Source organism: Phoenix dactylifera, chromosome 2 (genome assembly GCF_009389715.1).
Source record: "Phoenix dactylifera cultivar Barhee BC4 chromosome 2, palm_55x_up_171113_PBpolish2nd_filt_p, whole genome shotgun sequence".
In the NCBI taxonomy this organism is placed as follows: Eukaryota; Viridiplantae; Streptophyta; class Magnoliopsida; order Arecales; family Arecaceae; genus Phoenix; species Phoenix dactylifera.
In genome coordinates, this window is record NC_052393.1 from 13418658 (window position 1) to 13432652 (window position 13995).

The 13995-nt window shown below is 45.2% G+C and overlaps 1 protein-coding gene across 1 annotated transcript; it reads left to right on the forward strand.

The window, feature by feature from the left end:
• Positions 1–6669: 6669 nt before the first annotated feature.
• LOC103699863 (glutathione S-transferase U17-like) lies at positions 6670–8223 on the forward strand. The gene is made up of 2 exons (XM_008781862.4): positions 6670–7047; positions 7621–8223. Exons 1-2 carry the CDS (start codon positions 6721–6723, stop codon positions 7990–7992), a joined length of 699 nt encoding a protein of 232 aa, XP_008780084.1. The 5' UTR covers positions 6670–6720; the 3' UTR covers positions 7993–8223.
• Positions 8224–13995: the final 5772 nt, after the last annotated feature.

Below are 13995 nucleotides of genomic sequence, written 5' to 3' on the forward strand. Positions count from 1 at the left end.
AAGAGTCCGAATCTGCAGATTATTGATTTCCAGACGAAGTTCCGCATCTTCGGCTCGGAGATTTGGGCCACCGGTTCAGCTTCGACCCACTTGGTGAAGTAGTCGATGGAGACAATGAGGAACTTTCTCTGTCCGATGGTTTGGGAAAATGGGCCCAAGATATCGATCCCCCATTGGGCAAACGGCCAAGGGGCGCTGATCGAGGCCAGTGGAACTGAAGGTCGGCGTTGAATGTTGGCATTTCGTTGATACCGATCGCTTCTCTGGATGAAGTCCACGGCATCCTTTTGGAGTGTAGGCCAGTAATATCCTTGGCGTAGAATTTTGTGAGCCAAGGCTCGACCTCCTAGGTGGTTCCTGCAGATTCCTTCATGAACCTCTCGCATGGCATAATCCGCCTCTGATGGGCGGAGGCATCTGAGAAGGGAAGAGGTGAATGACCTGCGGTAGAGCTTGCCTTCGTACAAGATGTATCGGAAAGCCTAATGCTTAATTCGGCGGGCTTCGAGCTCATCATCAGGAAGGACTTCGTTCTATAAGTAGATGACGAACGCATCCATCCAGCTTGGTTCGGTCTCGATGCAGAAAGCTGGCTCAGGCTCCTTGGTGCTGGGCACCTGGAGATACTCAAGTGTCACGGTCTTCGGAAGCTCGCTCATGCGGAAAGTCGCCAGTTTTGATAATTGATTCGCCCTTGCATTCTCTGCTCTGAGGATGTGCTGGATGTTGAAAGAGTCTAGTATGGAGGTGATGTCTCTCACTTTTTGGAGATACCTCTGCATTGATGGCTCTCTTCTTCAAAATCTCCCAAAATCTGGCTCACAATCAGTTGGGAGTCACTGAAGACCTTTAGGTTCTCGACCTCCAGCTCCTTCGCCAGCTTTAGGCCGGCGATGAGTGCCTCATACTCCGCCTCATTGTTCGAGGCGGGAAACTCGAAGCGCAGGGCCTGCTCTGCAACTACCCCATCCGGGCTAGTGAGGATGAGGCCTGCTCCGCTATCCCCCGAGATCGAGGAGCCGTCTACATGTAGGACCCATGGTTGTTTCGGGGTCTCCTCCGTTGGTGCGAGCTCGGGCTCGGGATCATCCGGCAGAGTGCACTCTACAATAAAGTCAGCGAGCACTTGGGCCTTCACTGCCGGCCTCGGGCGATATTCAAGGTCGAATTCTCCGAGCTCGACCGCCCACTTTGCGATCCTCCCCGCACGATCCGACCGTTGCAAAACTTGCTTTATAGGCTGGTCGGTCAATATGGCCACAGTGTGGCCTGAAAGTAGGGTCGGAGCCTTCAGGCCGAGATGACCAGTGCATAGGTCGTCTTCTCCAGCTTGGAGTATCGGGTCTCGGCATCCCTCAGGACCCGGCTGGTGTAATATACTAGTCTTTGAGACTTATCTTCTTCTCGGACTAGGACCGAGCTTACCGCCACCGGGGAGATGGCCAGGTATAGATAAAGGAGCTCGTCTTGCTGAGGCTTCGTGAGTAATGGAGGGGAGGCAAGATAGCGTCTGAGCTCTTCAAAGGCTTGCTGACATTCTTCTGACCACAGGAAGTCCTTCGGCCGCTTGAGGATCTTGAAGAATGGGAGGCATCGTTTTGCCGACTTAGAGACGAACCTTTCCAGGGCCGCAACTCGTCCGGTGAGCCGTTGTACCTCCTTAACCGTCTTTGGCGGCACCATTTCTTGTAGTGCTCGGATCTTCTCAGGGTTCGCTTCGATTCCGCGTTGGGTTACCACAAAATCGAGAAACTTGCCCGAGGTAACTCCGAAGGCGCATTTGGTGGGGTTGAGCTTCATTTGGTACTTTCTGAGGGTGGCGAATGCTTCATCGAGATCAGCTACGTGATGCTCCGCCGTCCGGCTCTTCACCAACATGTCGTCTACATAGACCTCCATGTTTCGGCCTATTTGGTCTTTAAAGACCTGGCTCACCAGCCTTTGATATGTTGCTCCAGCGTTCTTCAACCCGAACGGCATCACTTTGTAACAGTAGAGGCCCTTGTCGGTAATGAAGGTTGTCTTCTCCTCCTCGGGCGCCATTCGGATCTGATTGTACCCCGAGAAGGCGTCCATGAAGGTCAGCAGCTGATATCCCGAGGTGGAGTCGACGAGCTGGTCGATCCTAGAAAGAGAAAAACTGTCATTTGGACAGGCCTTGTTCAGGTCGGTGTAGTCACGCACATGCACTATTTTTCATTAGCTTTCTTCACGAGGACTACATTGGCGAGCCAATCTGGGTAGGAGACTTCTCGGATGAAGCTGGCCTCGAGGAATTTGTCGACCCCCTCGGCTGCTGCTCGCTGTCGCTCCGGTGCGGAACTCCGTTTCTTCTGTCTTACGGGCTTGCAGGTTGGTTTCACCTAGAGTCGGTGAACCATGACCTCGGGATCTATCTCCGGCATATCCATGGGCGACCAGGCGAAGACATCCATGTTGGACTGGAGGAACTCGATCAACCGGCCCCACTCGCGAGGGCTCAGGCCGAAGCCGATCTGCATGGTCAGCTCCGAACAATCTTTTCTCAGGGGGATTTGGATGAGGAGCTCACCAGGTTCTGCTCGTTCCCTTCTAGGCTCATTCCGCACTTCCAGAGTCTCGATGGGCAGCACCTGATTCGAAGTTTGCGCTGACTCATCGGTTGATTGTTCTGCTCGGCTTGGCATTTTGGCTGGTTGCTTTACTTTGAGGGTCGCCATGTAGCATTGCTTAGCTATCATCTGGTCCCCACGAACTTTGCCTACTCTTTGTTCAGTAGGGAACCGCACGAGCAGATGGTACGTCGAGACTATGGCTCGGAGAGCATTGAGCCCTGGTCGACCAAGGATGGTGTTGTAGACCAAAGGTAGGCGGACCATAAGGAAGTCCGTCCTCATAGTGCTCTCCTGAGGGGGGATCCCGACTGTGGCAAGCAAGCTGATCACACCTTCAATCGGGACTGAGTCTCTGGTGAATCCAACTAGCGGAGCATTTATTCTCTGGAGTTGGCCTTCTGTTATCCCCATTTTTTGGAAGGCATTATAATACAAAATATTCATCGAACTTCCATTATCAACCAAAATACGCTTTACATCAAACTTATTTATGACCGTGGAGATGACCACAGTGTCATCATGAGGAGTCTCAACTCCTTTTAAGTCCTCGTTCGAGAACGAGATGGCTTTAGAGGTGCGTTGACGCTTCGGAGGGGTCCTTCTCCTGGTCAGTTCTCCAGCCAAGCTCCCTTCGGCCGGGCCTCTTCCTATAGTGTTGATGGTGCCAGCGATGGGCCTGTTGTCATTCGGATCTTCGGGTGGCGTAGCATTCTCTACTGGCCTCCTTTCATCACGCCGGTTCTGCACGAACTGGTTGAGCACTCCACGGCGAATAAGTACCTCGATCTCATCTTGGATTTGGAAGCACTCCTCTGTGTCGTGGTCGTGGCCTCGGTGGAAGCGGCAATACTTCCCGAGGTGGCGTCGAGTTCCTAACTCCCGCATCGGGGGTGGAGGGAGGAGATAGTCTCGACCTTCTATCTCTATGAGGATCTCTGCCCGAGGTGCATTGAGAGGAGTGTAGTTTCCGTACCTTCCCTGGGGTATTCGTGACCGAGGCGGAGATCTCGATCGAGGTGGGGACTTCGGTTGAGGATGCACCCACTGTCAAGGCGGACTTCTCAACTGAGGTAGGTTCTTCTCTGGACTGGGAGGCCGACTTCTCGGGCGGCCGCGCTCCTCACGGCGCCTTTTCTACTTTTTTGAGGCCTGCTTGGTCGCGCCCCGTCTGGAGGCGATGGCCTCCTCAGCCTTCACATACTTCCGAGCTCAGGCCATCATCTCGGTGAAGTCGGCGGAAAAATTCTTCTCAATGGAGAAGAGGAACCTGTAGGACCGAGCTCCTGTCTTTAGCGCTGACATGGCTATCGACTGATCGAGCTCGCAGACCTCACAGGTTGCAGCGGTGAAATGGTCGAGGTAATCTTTGAGGGACTCTCCTTCCTTTTGCTTGATGTCGAGGAGGGAGTCCGACGTTCACCGCTGGCATCGGCTGGCAGCAAAGTTGGTGGCGAACTGCCTGCCGAGCTGTTCAAAGGAGGATATGGTGTTCGGCTTTAGTCCGGAGAACCAAAGCCGAGCTGTTTTTCGGAGTGTTGCAGGGAAGGTCTTGTAGAGCACGGCTTCCGAGGACCCTTACAATGCCATGAGGGCCCGGTAGCTCTCCAAGTGGTCAAGGGGTCGGTAGTCCCGTTGTAGGGCTTCACTAGGGGCATTTTGAACCTTGCCGGGATCGGTTCATCCTCGATCCGGCGGGAGAAAGGTGACTGGGTGGTGAACTCAAAGTCACCCTCGCGCCTTGCCTTCTGGTTGTGGAGTGCCTCAATCTATCGCTCAAGTTTCTCGACCTTCTTGTCGAGTTCCCCACTCTAGGGGACTGCCACGGTGGTCTGTTCCGGCGCTGATTGACCCGGGGCCGACTCGGCCTCCGAGGGTTGTGGCCGTCTGTCCTGGTTCCTCCTTAGCGGTTCTCTCCGGGGAGACGCTCGGGTCGAACCTTGGTAGCAGCACTGCTCTTCGTTGTTGGCCCTCGAGAAGCCATGAAGATTTTGGCCTTGGAGCACCGATCCGTCTGGAGGGAGCACTGACTGGACCTGAACCTGTGGAGGCGACATAGGAGGAGCCTCCACACGTTGCAGGCCTTGGACTACTGTGGCCAGGGCTTGAACTTGCTGTACCAGGGTGTTGAACTGTTCCGGTTGGACTTGGGGGACTAGATCCGCCAGAGGTCTTGGTGGTGAGTTCTGGACTGAGTGTCCAAGACTTAATGCGGGACGCCGGGAGGCGTTGGAGGCTCCTTTGCTTCTTAGCTTCATGGTCACAACTCGGGCCCTTCCTCTAGCGCCAACTGTTGCTGGAAATTGGACCCGGGGGCGACCACTGGCTGAGAAAGAGGAGCTCCGGGAGGTGGTGCGGCAGTGGGCTACGTCCTCCGGGGAACCTGCAAGAAGCCAGTGGCCGGGGTTTTCGGCGCCGGCCCTCCGATGCTTAAGTCAGATGGGGCTTTTGTTGAGAAAGGGGGAGACTATATGTAGAAGTCAGAAGAATCCCCCCTTGAGAGGAAGAAGTTTTCCATTTTATAGGAGGGAAGTCAGGGTTACCTGTGATGTGACTGGGCGAATTAATGGGTTACCGTCATGATTGGGCGTGATCGTATGAATTAATGAGTTGCCGTGGATGACTGAACGGAATTGAGTGAGTCAACAAGTTGCCGTGGATGGCCTGAAATTTTGGGCTGGCCGGAGGTCCGTGGAGATCGTGCGCATTTAATTGTTGTCAGTCGCTTCGGCGGAGATCACGAGATTGGATCCCGGATGAGGAGGAGGGGGACTTGATTTCCGGTGGAGTGGAGAGCTCAGCTTCATCCTTTGGCTGGGTCTTCTTCGGACTTGAGGTCGATCTGACTCAGCTTAGCCGAGATCAGGGCCGGAAGACTGTGAGCTCCGAGGTCGGGCACCTTGAGGTCTGTTGATGTTGCGCTTGTCGTCACGTGCTGGCAAACCATCCACGTGTTTTGGGCGATTCATTTTTCCCCCCAACAGGGATGATAGCAAAAAGAGGAATAATAAGACAAACCAGAGTGTTGCGTCTGAAATGCCTTTCTTGAAAACATGGTGTAAAATGTCATATGGTTTGTTAGAGTCGAGGCATGATTTTTTTTTTTTTTTTTGATAGAAGATATGTCTTTTTTTTCTGCATATCATTTCTTGCTATAAACAACTTATAATGGTTGTTAACTTGTTTTGTTTGTTATAAAAGAAGATGAAGGAATTGCCCGGTGATGTCACCAGTGACGCGAACATGGAAGGAGGCAAATTAAGAAGCTAGAGCCCCACGTTCTGCAGGCTGTAAAAAGTCCTGCCATTAAAGTCAAGATATTGTATTAACTCACCACCCATGTGCATGACTGCGGGCTCTAAAAAGTCCTGCCATTAAAGTCAAGATATTGTATTAACTCCCCACCCAGGTGCATGACTGTTATAACTCACAACTTTAACCAAAAAAAATTAACTAGAGCTTATTATTTCTATTTCTCGATAGAGTTCCCAAAATCTATCCAATAAATAACCGATGTGTAACTAAATACATGCCTGCATGGATTCTCTCATACTTCTCCTATTTAAGTCTTGACATCCTCGTCAGGCTAAAGATCTAAATTCATTTAAATCTAATTGCAAGTACTACGATAGATCTGTGGTCAGCCTTACAGAACTCATGCTACAGTTTTCTTTAGTCTACATAAGTTATAGGGCGGATCCATTTTGATACTATTTATCACAATTCAGAACCTCATCAAAAAAAGAACAACTATTATTTGGATTTTGTGATCCTATATAAGTATCCAAAATCGGTTATTCATTAGAAAGAATTATAAATAGAATTTAAAAAAATTAAATAATAACTTTCAGTCAGCTTTTTTTGATGGAGTCCTAAGTTTTAAGGCTGACCCATGAATCCTTCCGAAGCATTATCTCGAAGGCCACGGTAGAAATTACGAAACCGCATGGGGGTAGAAGAAAGCGACACTGATGGCAGCAGCTTTGACCTTTTTGGCAGCCCGAGCCCATTAGCCATTAGATACTCGAAAATCTCGCCGCCAATTTAGAAAATACTAGACCTGTTGCACTCCATCTCGTCTATATAGACTAGATCAGATGAGGTCCGCAATCGCACGATTTTGGAGAGAATGGCAGCAGCTGGAGAGGAGGTGAAGTTGGTGGGTGGATGGGCAAGCCCCTTTGTGGTCAGGGTGGGGATCGCCCTCCACCTCAAGGGGGTCGGCTACGAGTTCTTGCAAGAGGAGTTCGGGAAAAAGAGCGAGCTCCTCCTCAAGTCCAACCCTGTCTACAAGAAGATCCCCGTCCTCATACACAATGGCAAGCCCATTTGCGAGTCCATGATCATCGTCGAGTACGTCGACGAGGTATGGGCCAGTGCGGGGCCTTCGATCCTCCCCGCCGACCCCTATGATCGTGCCATGGGTCGCTTCTGGGCTGCATACATCGATGATAAGGTACAACTGATCAAAGCCAATTCTGTAATTATCATGAACATATCCAATGGTAGTCCATGCAATACTTTTAAGTTTGTAGCTTTTAGTAGCTCTAAAGCTTATATTGTCTTCTTGGAGTAAACGTTACTGTAGGCATATATTTATCTTAGACACATAATTACAATACATTACCCCGGCCATCTCATGTGATCGTTACGTTAAGTTACGGATTTAGCTAAGTTGCATAAGATGAACTTGTCAAGTTCTGTGGTATCATATAATTCTTTTTGTTTGGATTTGTGATCTAGCCCTCAAATTTAAAACCTAGCTATGAGGTAACTCATGATTTTGATGTTTTACTCAAAAAAAACAAAAAAAAAAAAATCATAATTTTGATTCTAACCAAAATTCGTTGTTTATTTGTTTATTTTTGACAATTCTGGAGACATAAATGGTCCTTCAAATACAAATAGGACTCACAACAGCATCACTCTGCGTTTCCCGAAGTCTTTTTACCTTGAATTTTTTAGTTTTCTTTCCTCTCGTCTATTTTTCATTTTTCCTTATGTAAAGGCGTTCTCGGTTTTGCTGTAGTTTCCTTCATCCATCAGGACAATAAGAGGATTAAATGAAGAGGCCAAGGCAGAAGCAGCGGAACAAGTAGCTACTGCGCTTCAACTATTGGAAGATGCATTTGCAAAATGCAGCAAAGGAAAGGGCTTCTTTGGCGGGGAGACTATTGGCTATTTAGACATTGCCTTGGGGAGCTACTTGGGATGGATAAAGGCGGTAGAGAAGATGGCAGGCTTCAAGGCATTAGATGAGGCAAAGACGCCTATGTTGGCTGGATGGGCAGAGCGCTTTTGCTCTGATGATGCGGTAAAGGAAGTGATGCCTGAGGCAGACAAGCTCATAGAGTTCGCCAAGAAGATTCAAGCTATCATGAATGCTGCTCCTGCCCGCTGAAACATACATTTGTCAACTTATGGTAGATAATAATCATTGTAATTCTTGTAGTACTGTGCACACCTTCAAGCATTGCTTGATCTTGGCACAGGCAATGCACATGGAAAAACATGGATGGTTTAATCATACGACGCATGTAGAGCGTGGGGTAATTTTCTTTATAATATGTTGATCATGATAAGAAATGTCAGCAGTTAATAGATGCATTTTGAGATGAGGTTCTTAGGATTAGATATAGATTGGTTGACCATGCGCAATAACATATGTAATATCTGGTTGAGATATATAAGATGACCAACTAAATGGTGATAAAGTGCAGGATCTGATAATGGCTCTCCCACGGTGGTACTATATTTGACTTGCAGTTTCGATGGCGTATCCACATGCTTTGTATCTGGGCATGAGAGGAGAGATCTTGAGTATATTGGTGTTGTGGAAATAATAATCCTGGAGGAGAGCAAGCAAGTTCAAGACCAAGAAAATAGTGAAGGACTCCCATATCTCTTGCTTTCCTTCCAGCTTCCAGCTTTGTCTCTCAACTACCCTCCAACCTGACCGTGGCACTGCCTTGTCTTCTTGCCAAGCCGAGCCTACTGCTTCAACCTCTTCTCGATGTGGCCTACCACTAACCCTAACCCTAGATACCTTCCACCTTACTTTGGTGTCTCCCTTCGAGCTCACTGCCTCCACCTTCCTTCCAGCCTCGACCTCACTGCTTCACCCCCTACCACAATAGATCAAGAGGAGACGACGGTGGCTTTACTACCATCCCTCTTTTCGCTATATTCTAATCGGATTAGACCAGTATCAGGAGAAGAACAACGATGAGGAGGGCTCTCTAATTTAGTCATGCGCCGACCGGCCATGTGCACCTCTGTTCCAGAAAAAGGAAGACACCATTATTTTGATGAGGAAGATGAAAGGATCGAGGGATTTTTCTTCCCTTTTTATCCGGTCCAACTTGAGACGAAATAGGTGTAATATGCCATGGCCCATGATTAACTTTCCAATACTTTTTTTTGGGTCAAACCTTTCTTATCATGATCAGAAACAAATCATTCAGTCTTTCTGTACACATCGTATACCAAACCTAATACTTGCATCTTATCACAATACCTAGTAATCTTACACCTAAGTAGTAAATTTATTTTTGCTACTTTTGTCATGTCCCAAGAGATTATAACTTCAAAATCTGATATGTTTTTATCACAATTTGATCTTAAATCTTAAGCTTTCATACATTTTGTCACAATCCCTATGATCTTAAATCTAAGCTATGATACTATTCTGTTATGTTCCGAACCGAGTGCTAGATCCGGCCGTAACACTTTTAATAAGTTTTACTTCTGTATGAAGTCTTTTCTGTGATTTCATTGACTTTAGATGTGTTTCTGAATCTGGTCTTCAAGAGATATCGAAGGTCTGTGCAGATCACGAAGCAACCATGCGAAGGAATGTGAATTTTCCTTTCATGCGAAAGATACAACCCTGTCCCGCATAAGATTGGGCCTTTGATCCAATGATGGGTGATCTGAGACTCTGATCCCACTTCCCCTGAGCTCCTTAAACGAGGATTTCACCCCAAAAATCTTATGCGCAAACTAAAGCGCATCGAAGGCCCAAACTTTAACGAGTTTGGGCCTTCAGGCCCTTTGTCTGAAGTAGCTTACAGGGAATGGCAAGCAAATGGAGCATAATGTGGGCCTTTTCTGTGCTAAGCCCATGTGGCCTGCTGCTGTGAAGCGTAACGCTTTGTTTAGCCCTACCAGATGGACAACCAAAACAGACAAATGAATTGGAAAATATATGTAGAATTCTTATTCAGGATTACTTTATGCTCCATTCCCTTATTCAGGATTTCTGCAATCTTAGTGGCTGTACAATTCTTTTTGATGAAGTTGTTCATTCTACATAAGCATGATCAATGAATAACGTCGCACTATTTTAGTTGCATTTTTAAAATACAAAAAAATAAAAGTTTTTTGCACATTAATGATAAGTTACTGAGTACTAGTTTTAAGCTCATCTTATTTTTCTATTGATAAGTTAGAAATACTCTCTGAACATGTGATTAGCTGACGCAAAATAAAAAATATTAGCTAAGAGTATGTACTAATATCGGTTTAATTTCGATTCTAAATAAGGATGTATGAGATCAATTTGGCAAAAAATCATGATCACAGGTCCGACCTGGTTTTATATTAGACATACTAAAATAATAAACATTTAAATAAAATATATAATATAAAAACACTCCAAATTTATACATTAAATACCACCATTGTTTTTTAATTACACTATAAGTAAAATTAACTATATTTTAGAGAATTCGTATGAAAATATATATAAATATATAAATATGTTGAAGTTATTAATATTTTGAATATTTTAAATAAAAATAATTTTAAAAATATTATAAAGAATAAAATGAACTTATTTATTTTTTATTTTTTATCAAAGAAAAAATGATTGAGATTTTATAAAAAAATAATTATTAGAATATTAAATATCACAGCATATTTCGAATAAGTATATTTTGTAATACGAATAAGTTTTTAACAAGTAGAATAAACTTTAATTTTAATAAAGTAGGATGTTGCCATAGTGGCTAGGTGGCTTTTAATTAACCGCCAGTATTCTATTATTTCATTTCTACGGTCACATTATTCTATTCCTTCACTCTGAGCGCTGCACATGCTTGGCATGGTCGATAATAACTGCACGTAACCCAACTACGAGACAAATTTGTGCAACAGTTTCAGGCATGACCGGAAAAGAAAGAAATACAAACACCTCTCGTCCTCTTCTTCTTCTTCTTCTTCTTCTTCTTCTTCTTCTTTTCTTCTTTTTTTTAACAATAATTCATATAGCTCTAACGTAAGTACATCCTGTTAAGTCAAGAGAGAGTAAAAATATAAAAGTTAGAGAATATCCTCTATCGATGTCCACAAAAACTCTCCAAAATATTGGACGATGAAGAAGGCAACCCAGTCCGCAGCACTATTCGCCTCCATGAACACATGTAATATCTAAACCTCCCTAAACTCTTGGATCAGTCTGCAACACTCTCGGATGAGAGGATGGCCATCACTGTACTTATCCACTCTCCGGATCCAATTAATCACGATTGATGAATCACCCTCAAGGTGCACACACTCTGCGGCCAACGCACTCCTAACATAAGATATCCCCTCTCATGCTACCCGAAGCTCTGTCCCAAGTGCTGTGAGACCAGGTGTGCGCCGGCCTTTAACTGCAATCAATCTGCCGAGATGATCACGAATAACAAAACCAACACCTCCAAACACTCCATCCGCCAACATACTACCATCGAAGTTCACTTTGAGATGACCGGAAGGTGGGGGCATCCAAGAATTAAACAAAAGCAAAACTGGGCGAACACCTCTTCTTTCTCTCCTCTCCCCTCCCTCTCCAAACCTGAGCAAGTGATCACGGAGCCATGCATCGCTGTTCTTGAGGTGGCGCCTTGGCAGGATCTCTGATAACCTTATCATTGTTCCCAAGGGCGACGAGGTGGACGACGGAGGCATAGTTCTCGAGGACGATGGCCTCGCCGAGGACTGCGCCGGCCAAGGTGGGTATTACTTCATGGATATCGACGGCAACTCTGTCAGCAGTGTGAGGCTGAACGCTGAGGGCGAGAGGGGCAGCTGAACTGGTCCTAGAAATTAAGGTGAGTGATATGATCTATTTAGAGTTTAGGAAGCCGTCTTCTTTGAGGAGGCAGCAAGAGGCATAGGCGGCGTCGCAGTGTGGACAAGGAGATCGGTGACGGCGATCACAGAAACAAAAGGGTGGGCGGAGATGGGTTGGTGCATGGAAGGTGGTTCTTCATTAAATATCGCGTGGCCCATGCACGCCAATCCTCTCCAGTAGTTACCAAGACTCCGATGTATTTCTTGGGTACTTTAGCGTACAGGATCTGGTTGGCTGGCTATAGCTGGTGTAGCCCATGTGGGCATCATGTTCTGCTCTGAACTGGCGTTCAATGTACATCTAGTTTTTTACTAAGCAACCAGGACCCTCTATGGTCGGCCGCTATCTAAAGATTGATAGCTATTAAATAACCCGCATGGTGTATGGCATGCTACATGCTCGTGAATCATTTTATTTGATAGCCATTTATCTCTTGATGGCATCCATCCAGAACTATATAATAGCTACGCACGGACTGCAGAGAATAGAGGCTATTTATTAAGCCAATAGAACTACACCTAGTTTGCCACTTCCGTCGGATCCCGTTTTAATTAAATTCTGATCCCGTTTAATTAGAACCCACATTTGGCAAATGTTCCTTGAAATTCGTAAATTCTGATTATTTTAAGGGTATTAAGGTAATTTTGCAGCAGTGCAGAGCTACCATAATGGGAGGTGACTCTTCACGGATGTAACCATCTGCGGCGTTTGGTCCCTGAAGAAGGCTATAAATAGCCTATTAGACCCCTTCTCGAATACACGTATTAAGAGTTTTTTCTCCAGAAGATCTTTCGCTAATCTCTGTTGATCGCGGTTGAGGATCAAATTGCACACATCTCAAAGTTTCAAGATGGATTTAGAGAGCCAAGGTATATATGATTTATGATTCATTAAGTATAATTATTCTATCAACTCCTCCTCCTTAAAAAAAGCTTAAGAACAAAATGAAAGAAAAGATGATGGAAACTGGAAAGAGATGGGGGCCCATCGGCTGGTTTGTTGATAAGAGTTGGATATTTGGAGAATTGGTGGTCATCCCTGAGTTGCTTTATTTAAGCCAGAAGGTCTATCAGCTCGAAGGATCGATTAGATTTGGAGAATTGTTCGTCCCCGAGTTGTGGAAAATTGCATGGAATCGGGTCCTTTATCGTGATTCTTTATATCATCTTAGTCCCTATATCCCAAACCATTGTGGCATATGCCTTGAAATAGAGAGGACCATTTCTCATGTTATTTTGGACTGCAAGTTGGCCACCTAGATTGGAGACAGGATTCTTTTACTGATGCTATAATTATTCCAACACTTTCGTTGGATGCCTTTCTTAAAAAAATTAAAGAGAAATCTTTGAGAGGAATCAAAGTACCTTGGTTATTCTGAAGTCGTATATTGCATAACATATATGAATGGCCCGAAATGATCACATCTTCCATACTAATTTTTGGAACCCTAGAGTGATACTCATGAGAGCCACCATCTAAGCCTATGAATATTTCCAAATGGTTACATCAAATAGATCTTTGATGGTTAGGAAAATTTGTGGTTCCTATTCTGCAAACTCTGCTTTTCGCATATGATTTACTTAACTTGGGAACCACCACTCTCTAGTTTTCTCAGAATTAATTTTAATGGTAGTGCTCAAAATAAGGATGAGTTTGGGCGGAGCAGGCTATATTATCAGAAGTATTACTGGTGCATTGATTGCAGCAAGTGATGTTCATTTATTTGATACTACAATTTCTATGGCAGAATTGTGTACTGTATGGAAAGGTTTGAAATATGCCTTGAACATTCTTTCTAAAGGTTTCTCATATTATACTTGCAAGCGACTTTCTAACGGTTGTTAGGTAGTTATCTAATTTATCATCCTCAAAGACTAGTTCTCATCCTCTAATTAGTATTGTTGGAGAATGGAAAAAATTATCTATATCTATAGAGAAGCCAACAATATTGGAGACTGGATGGCATAGTATATATGTGGCTAATCATGTTGGAACTATCTTGTGGACTACTATGTTAGATATTTCTTCTAATTTGTTAAACATTTTATTTGCTGATACCTATGGATGTATTTATAATTGATTAGTATAATAAATTTATTTTTATCAAAAAAAAGAGAGATATCCAAATATATATATATATATATTATTTTTATTATTATCTGATTTATTCAATTGGACACGATCTTATAATGCCACGCGGCCCATGCCAACTGGCACATCGATCTTGGGCTCTTGAGGCCGGCCTTGAACTGGTGCCATAACTAGACCTCGCAGCACGACATCTTG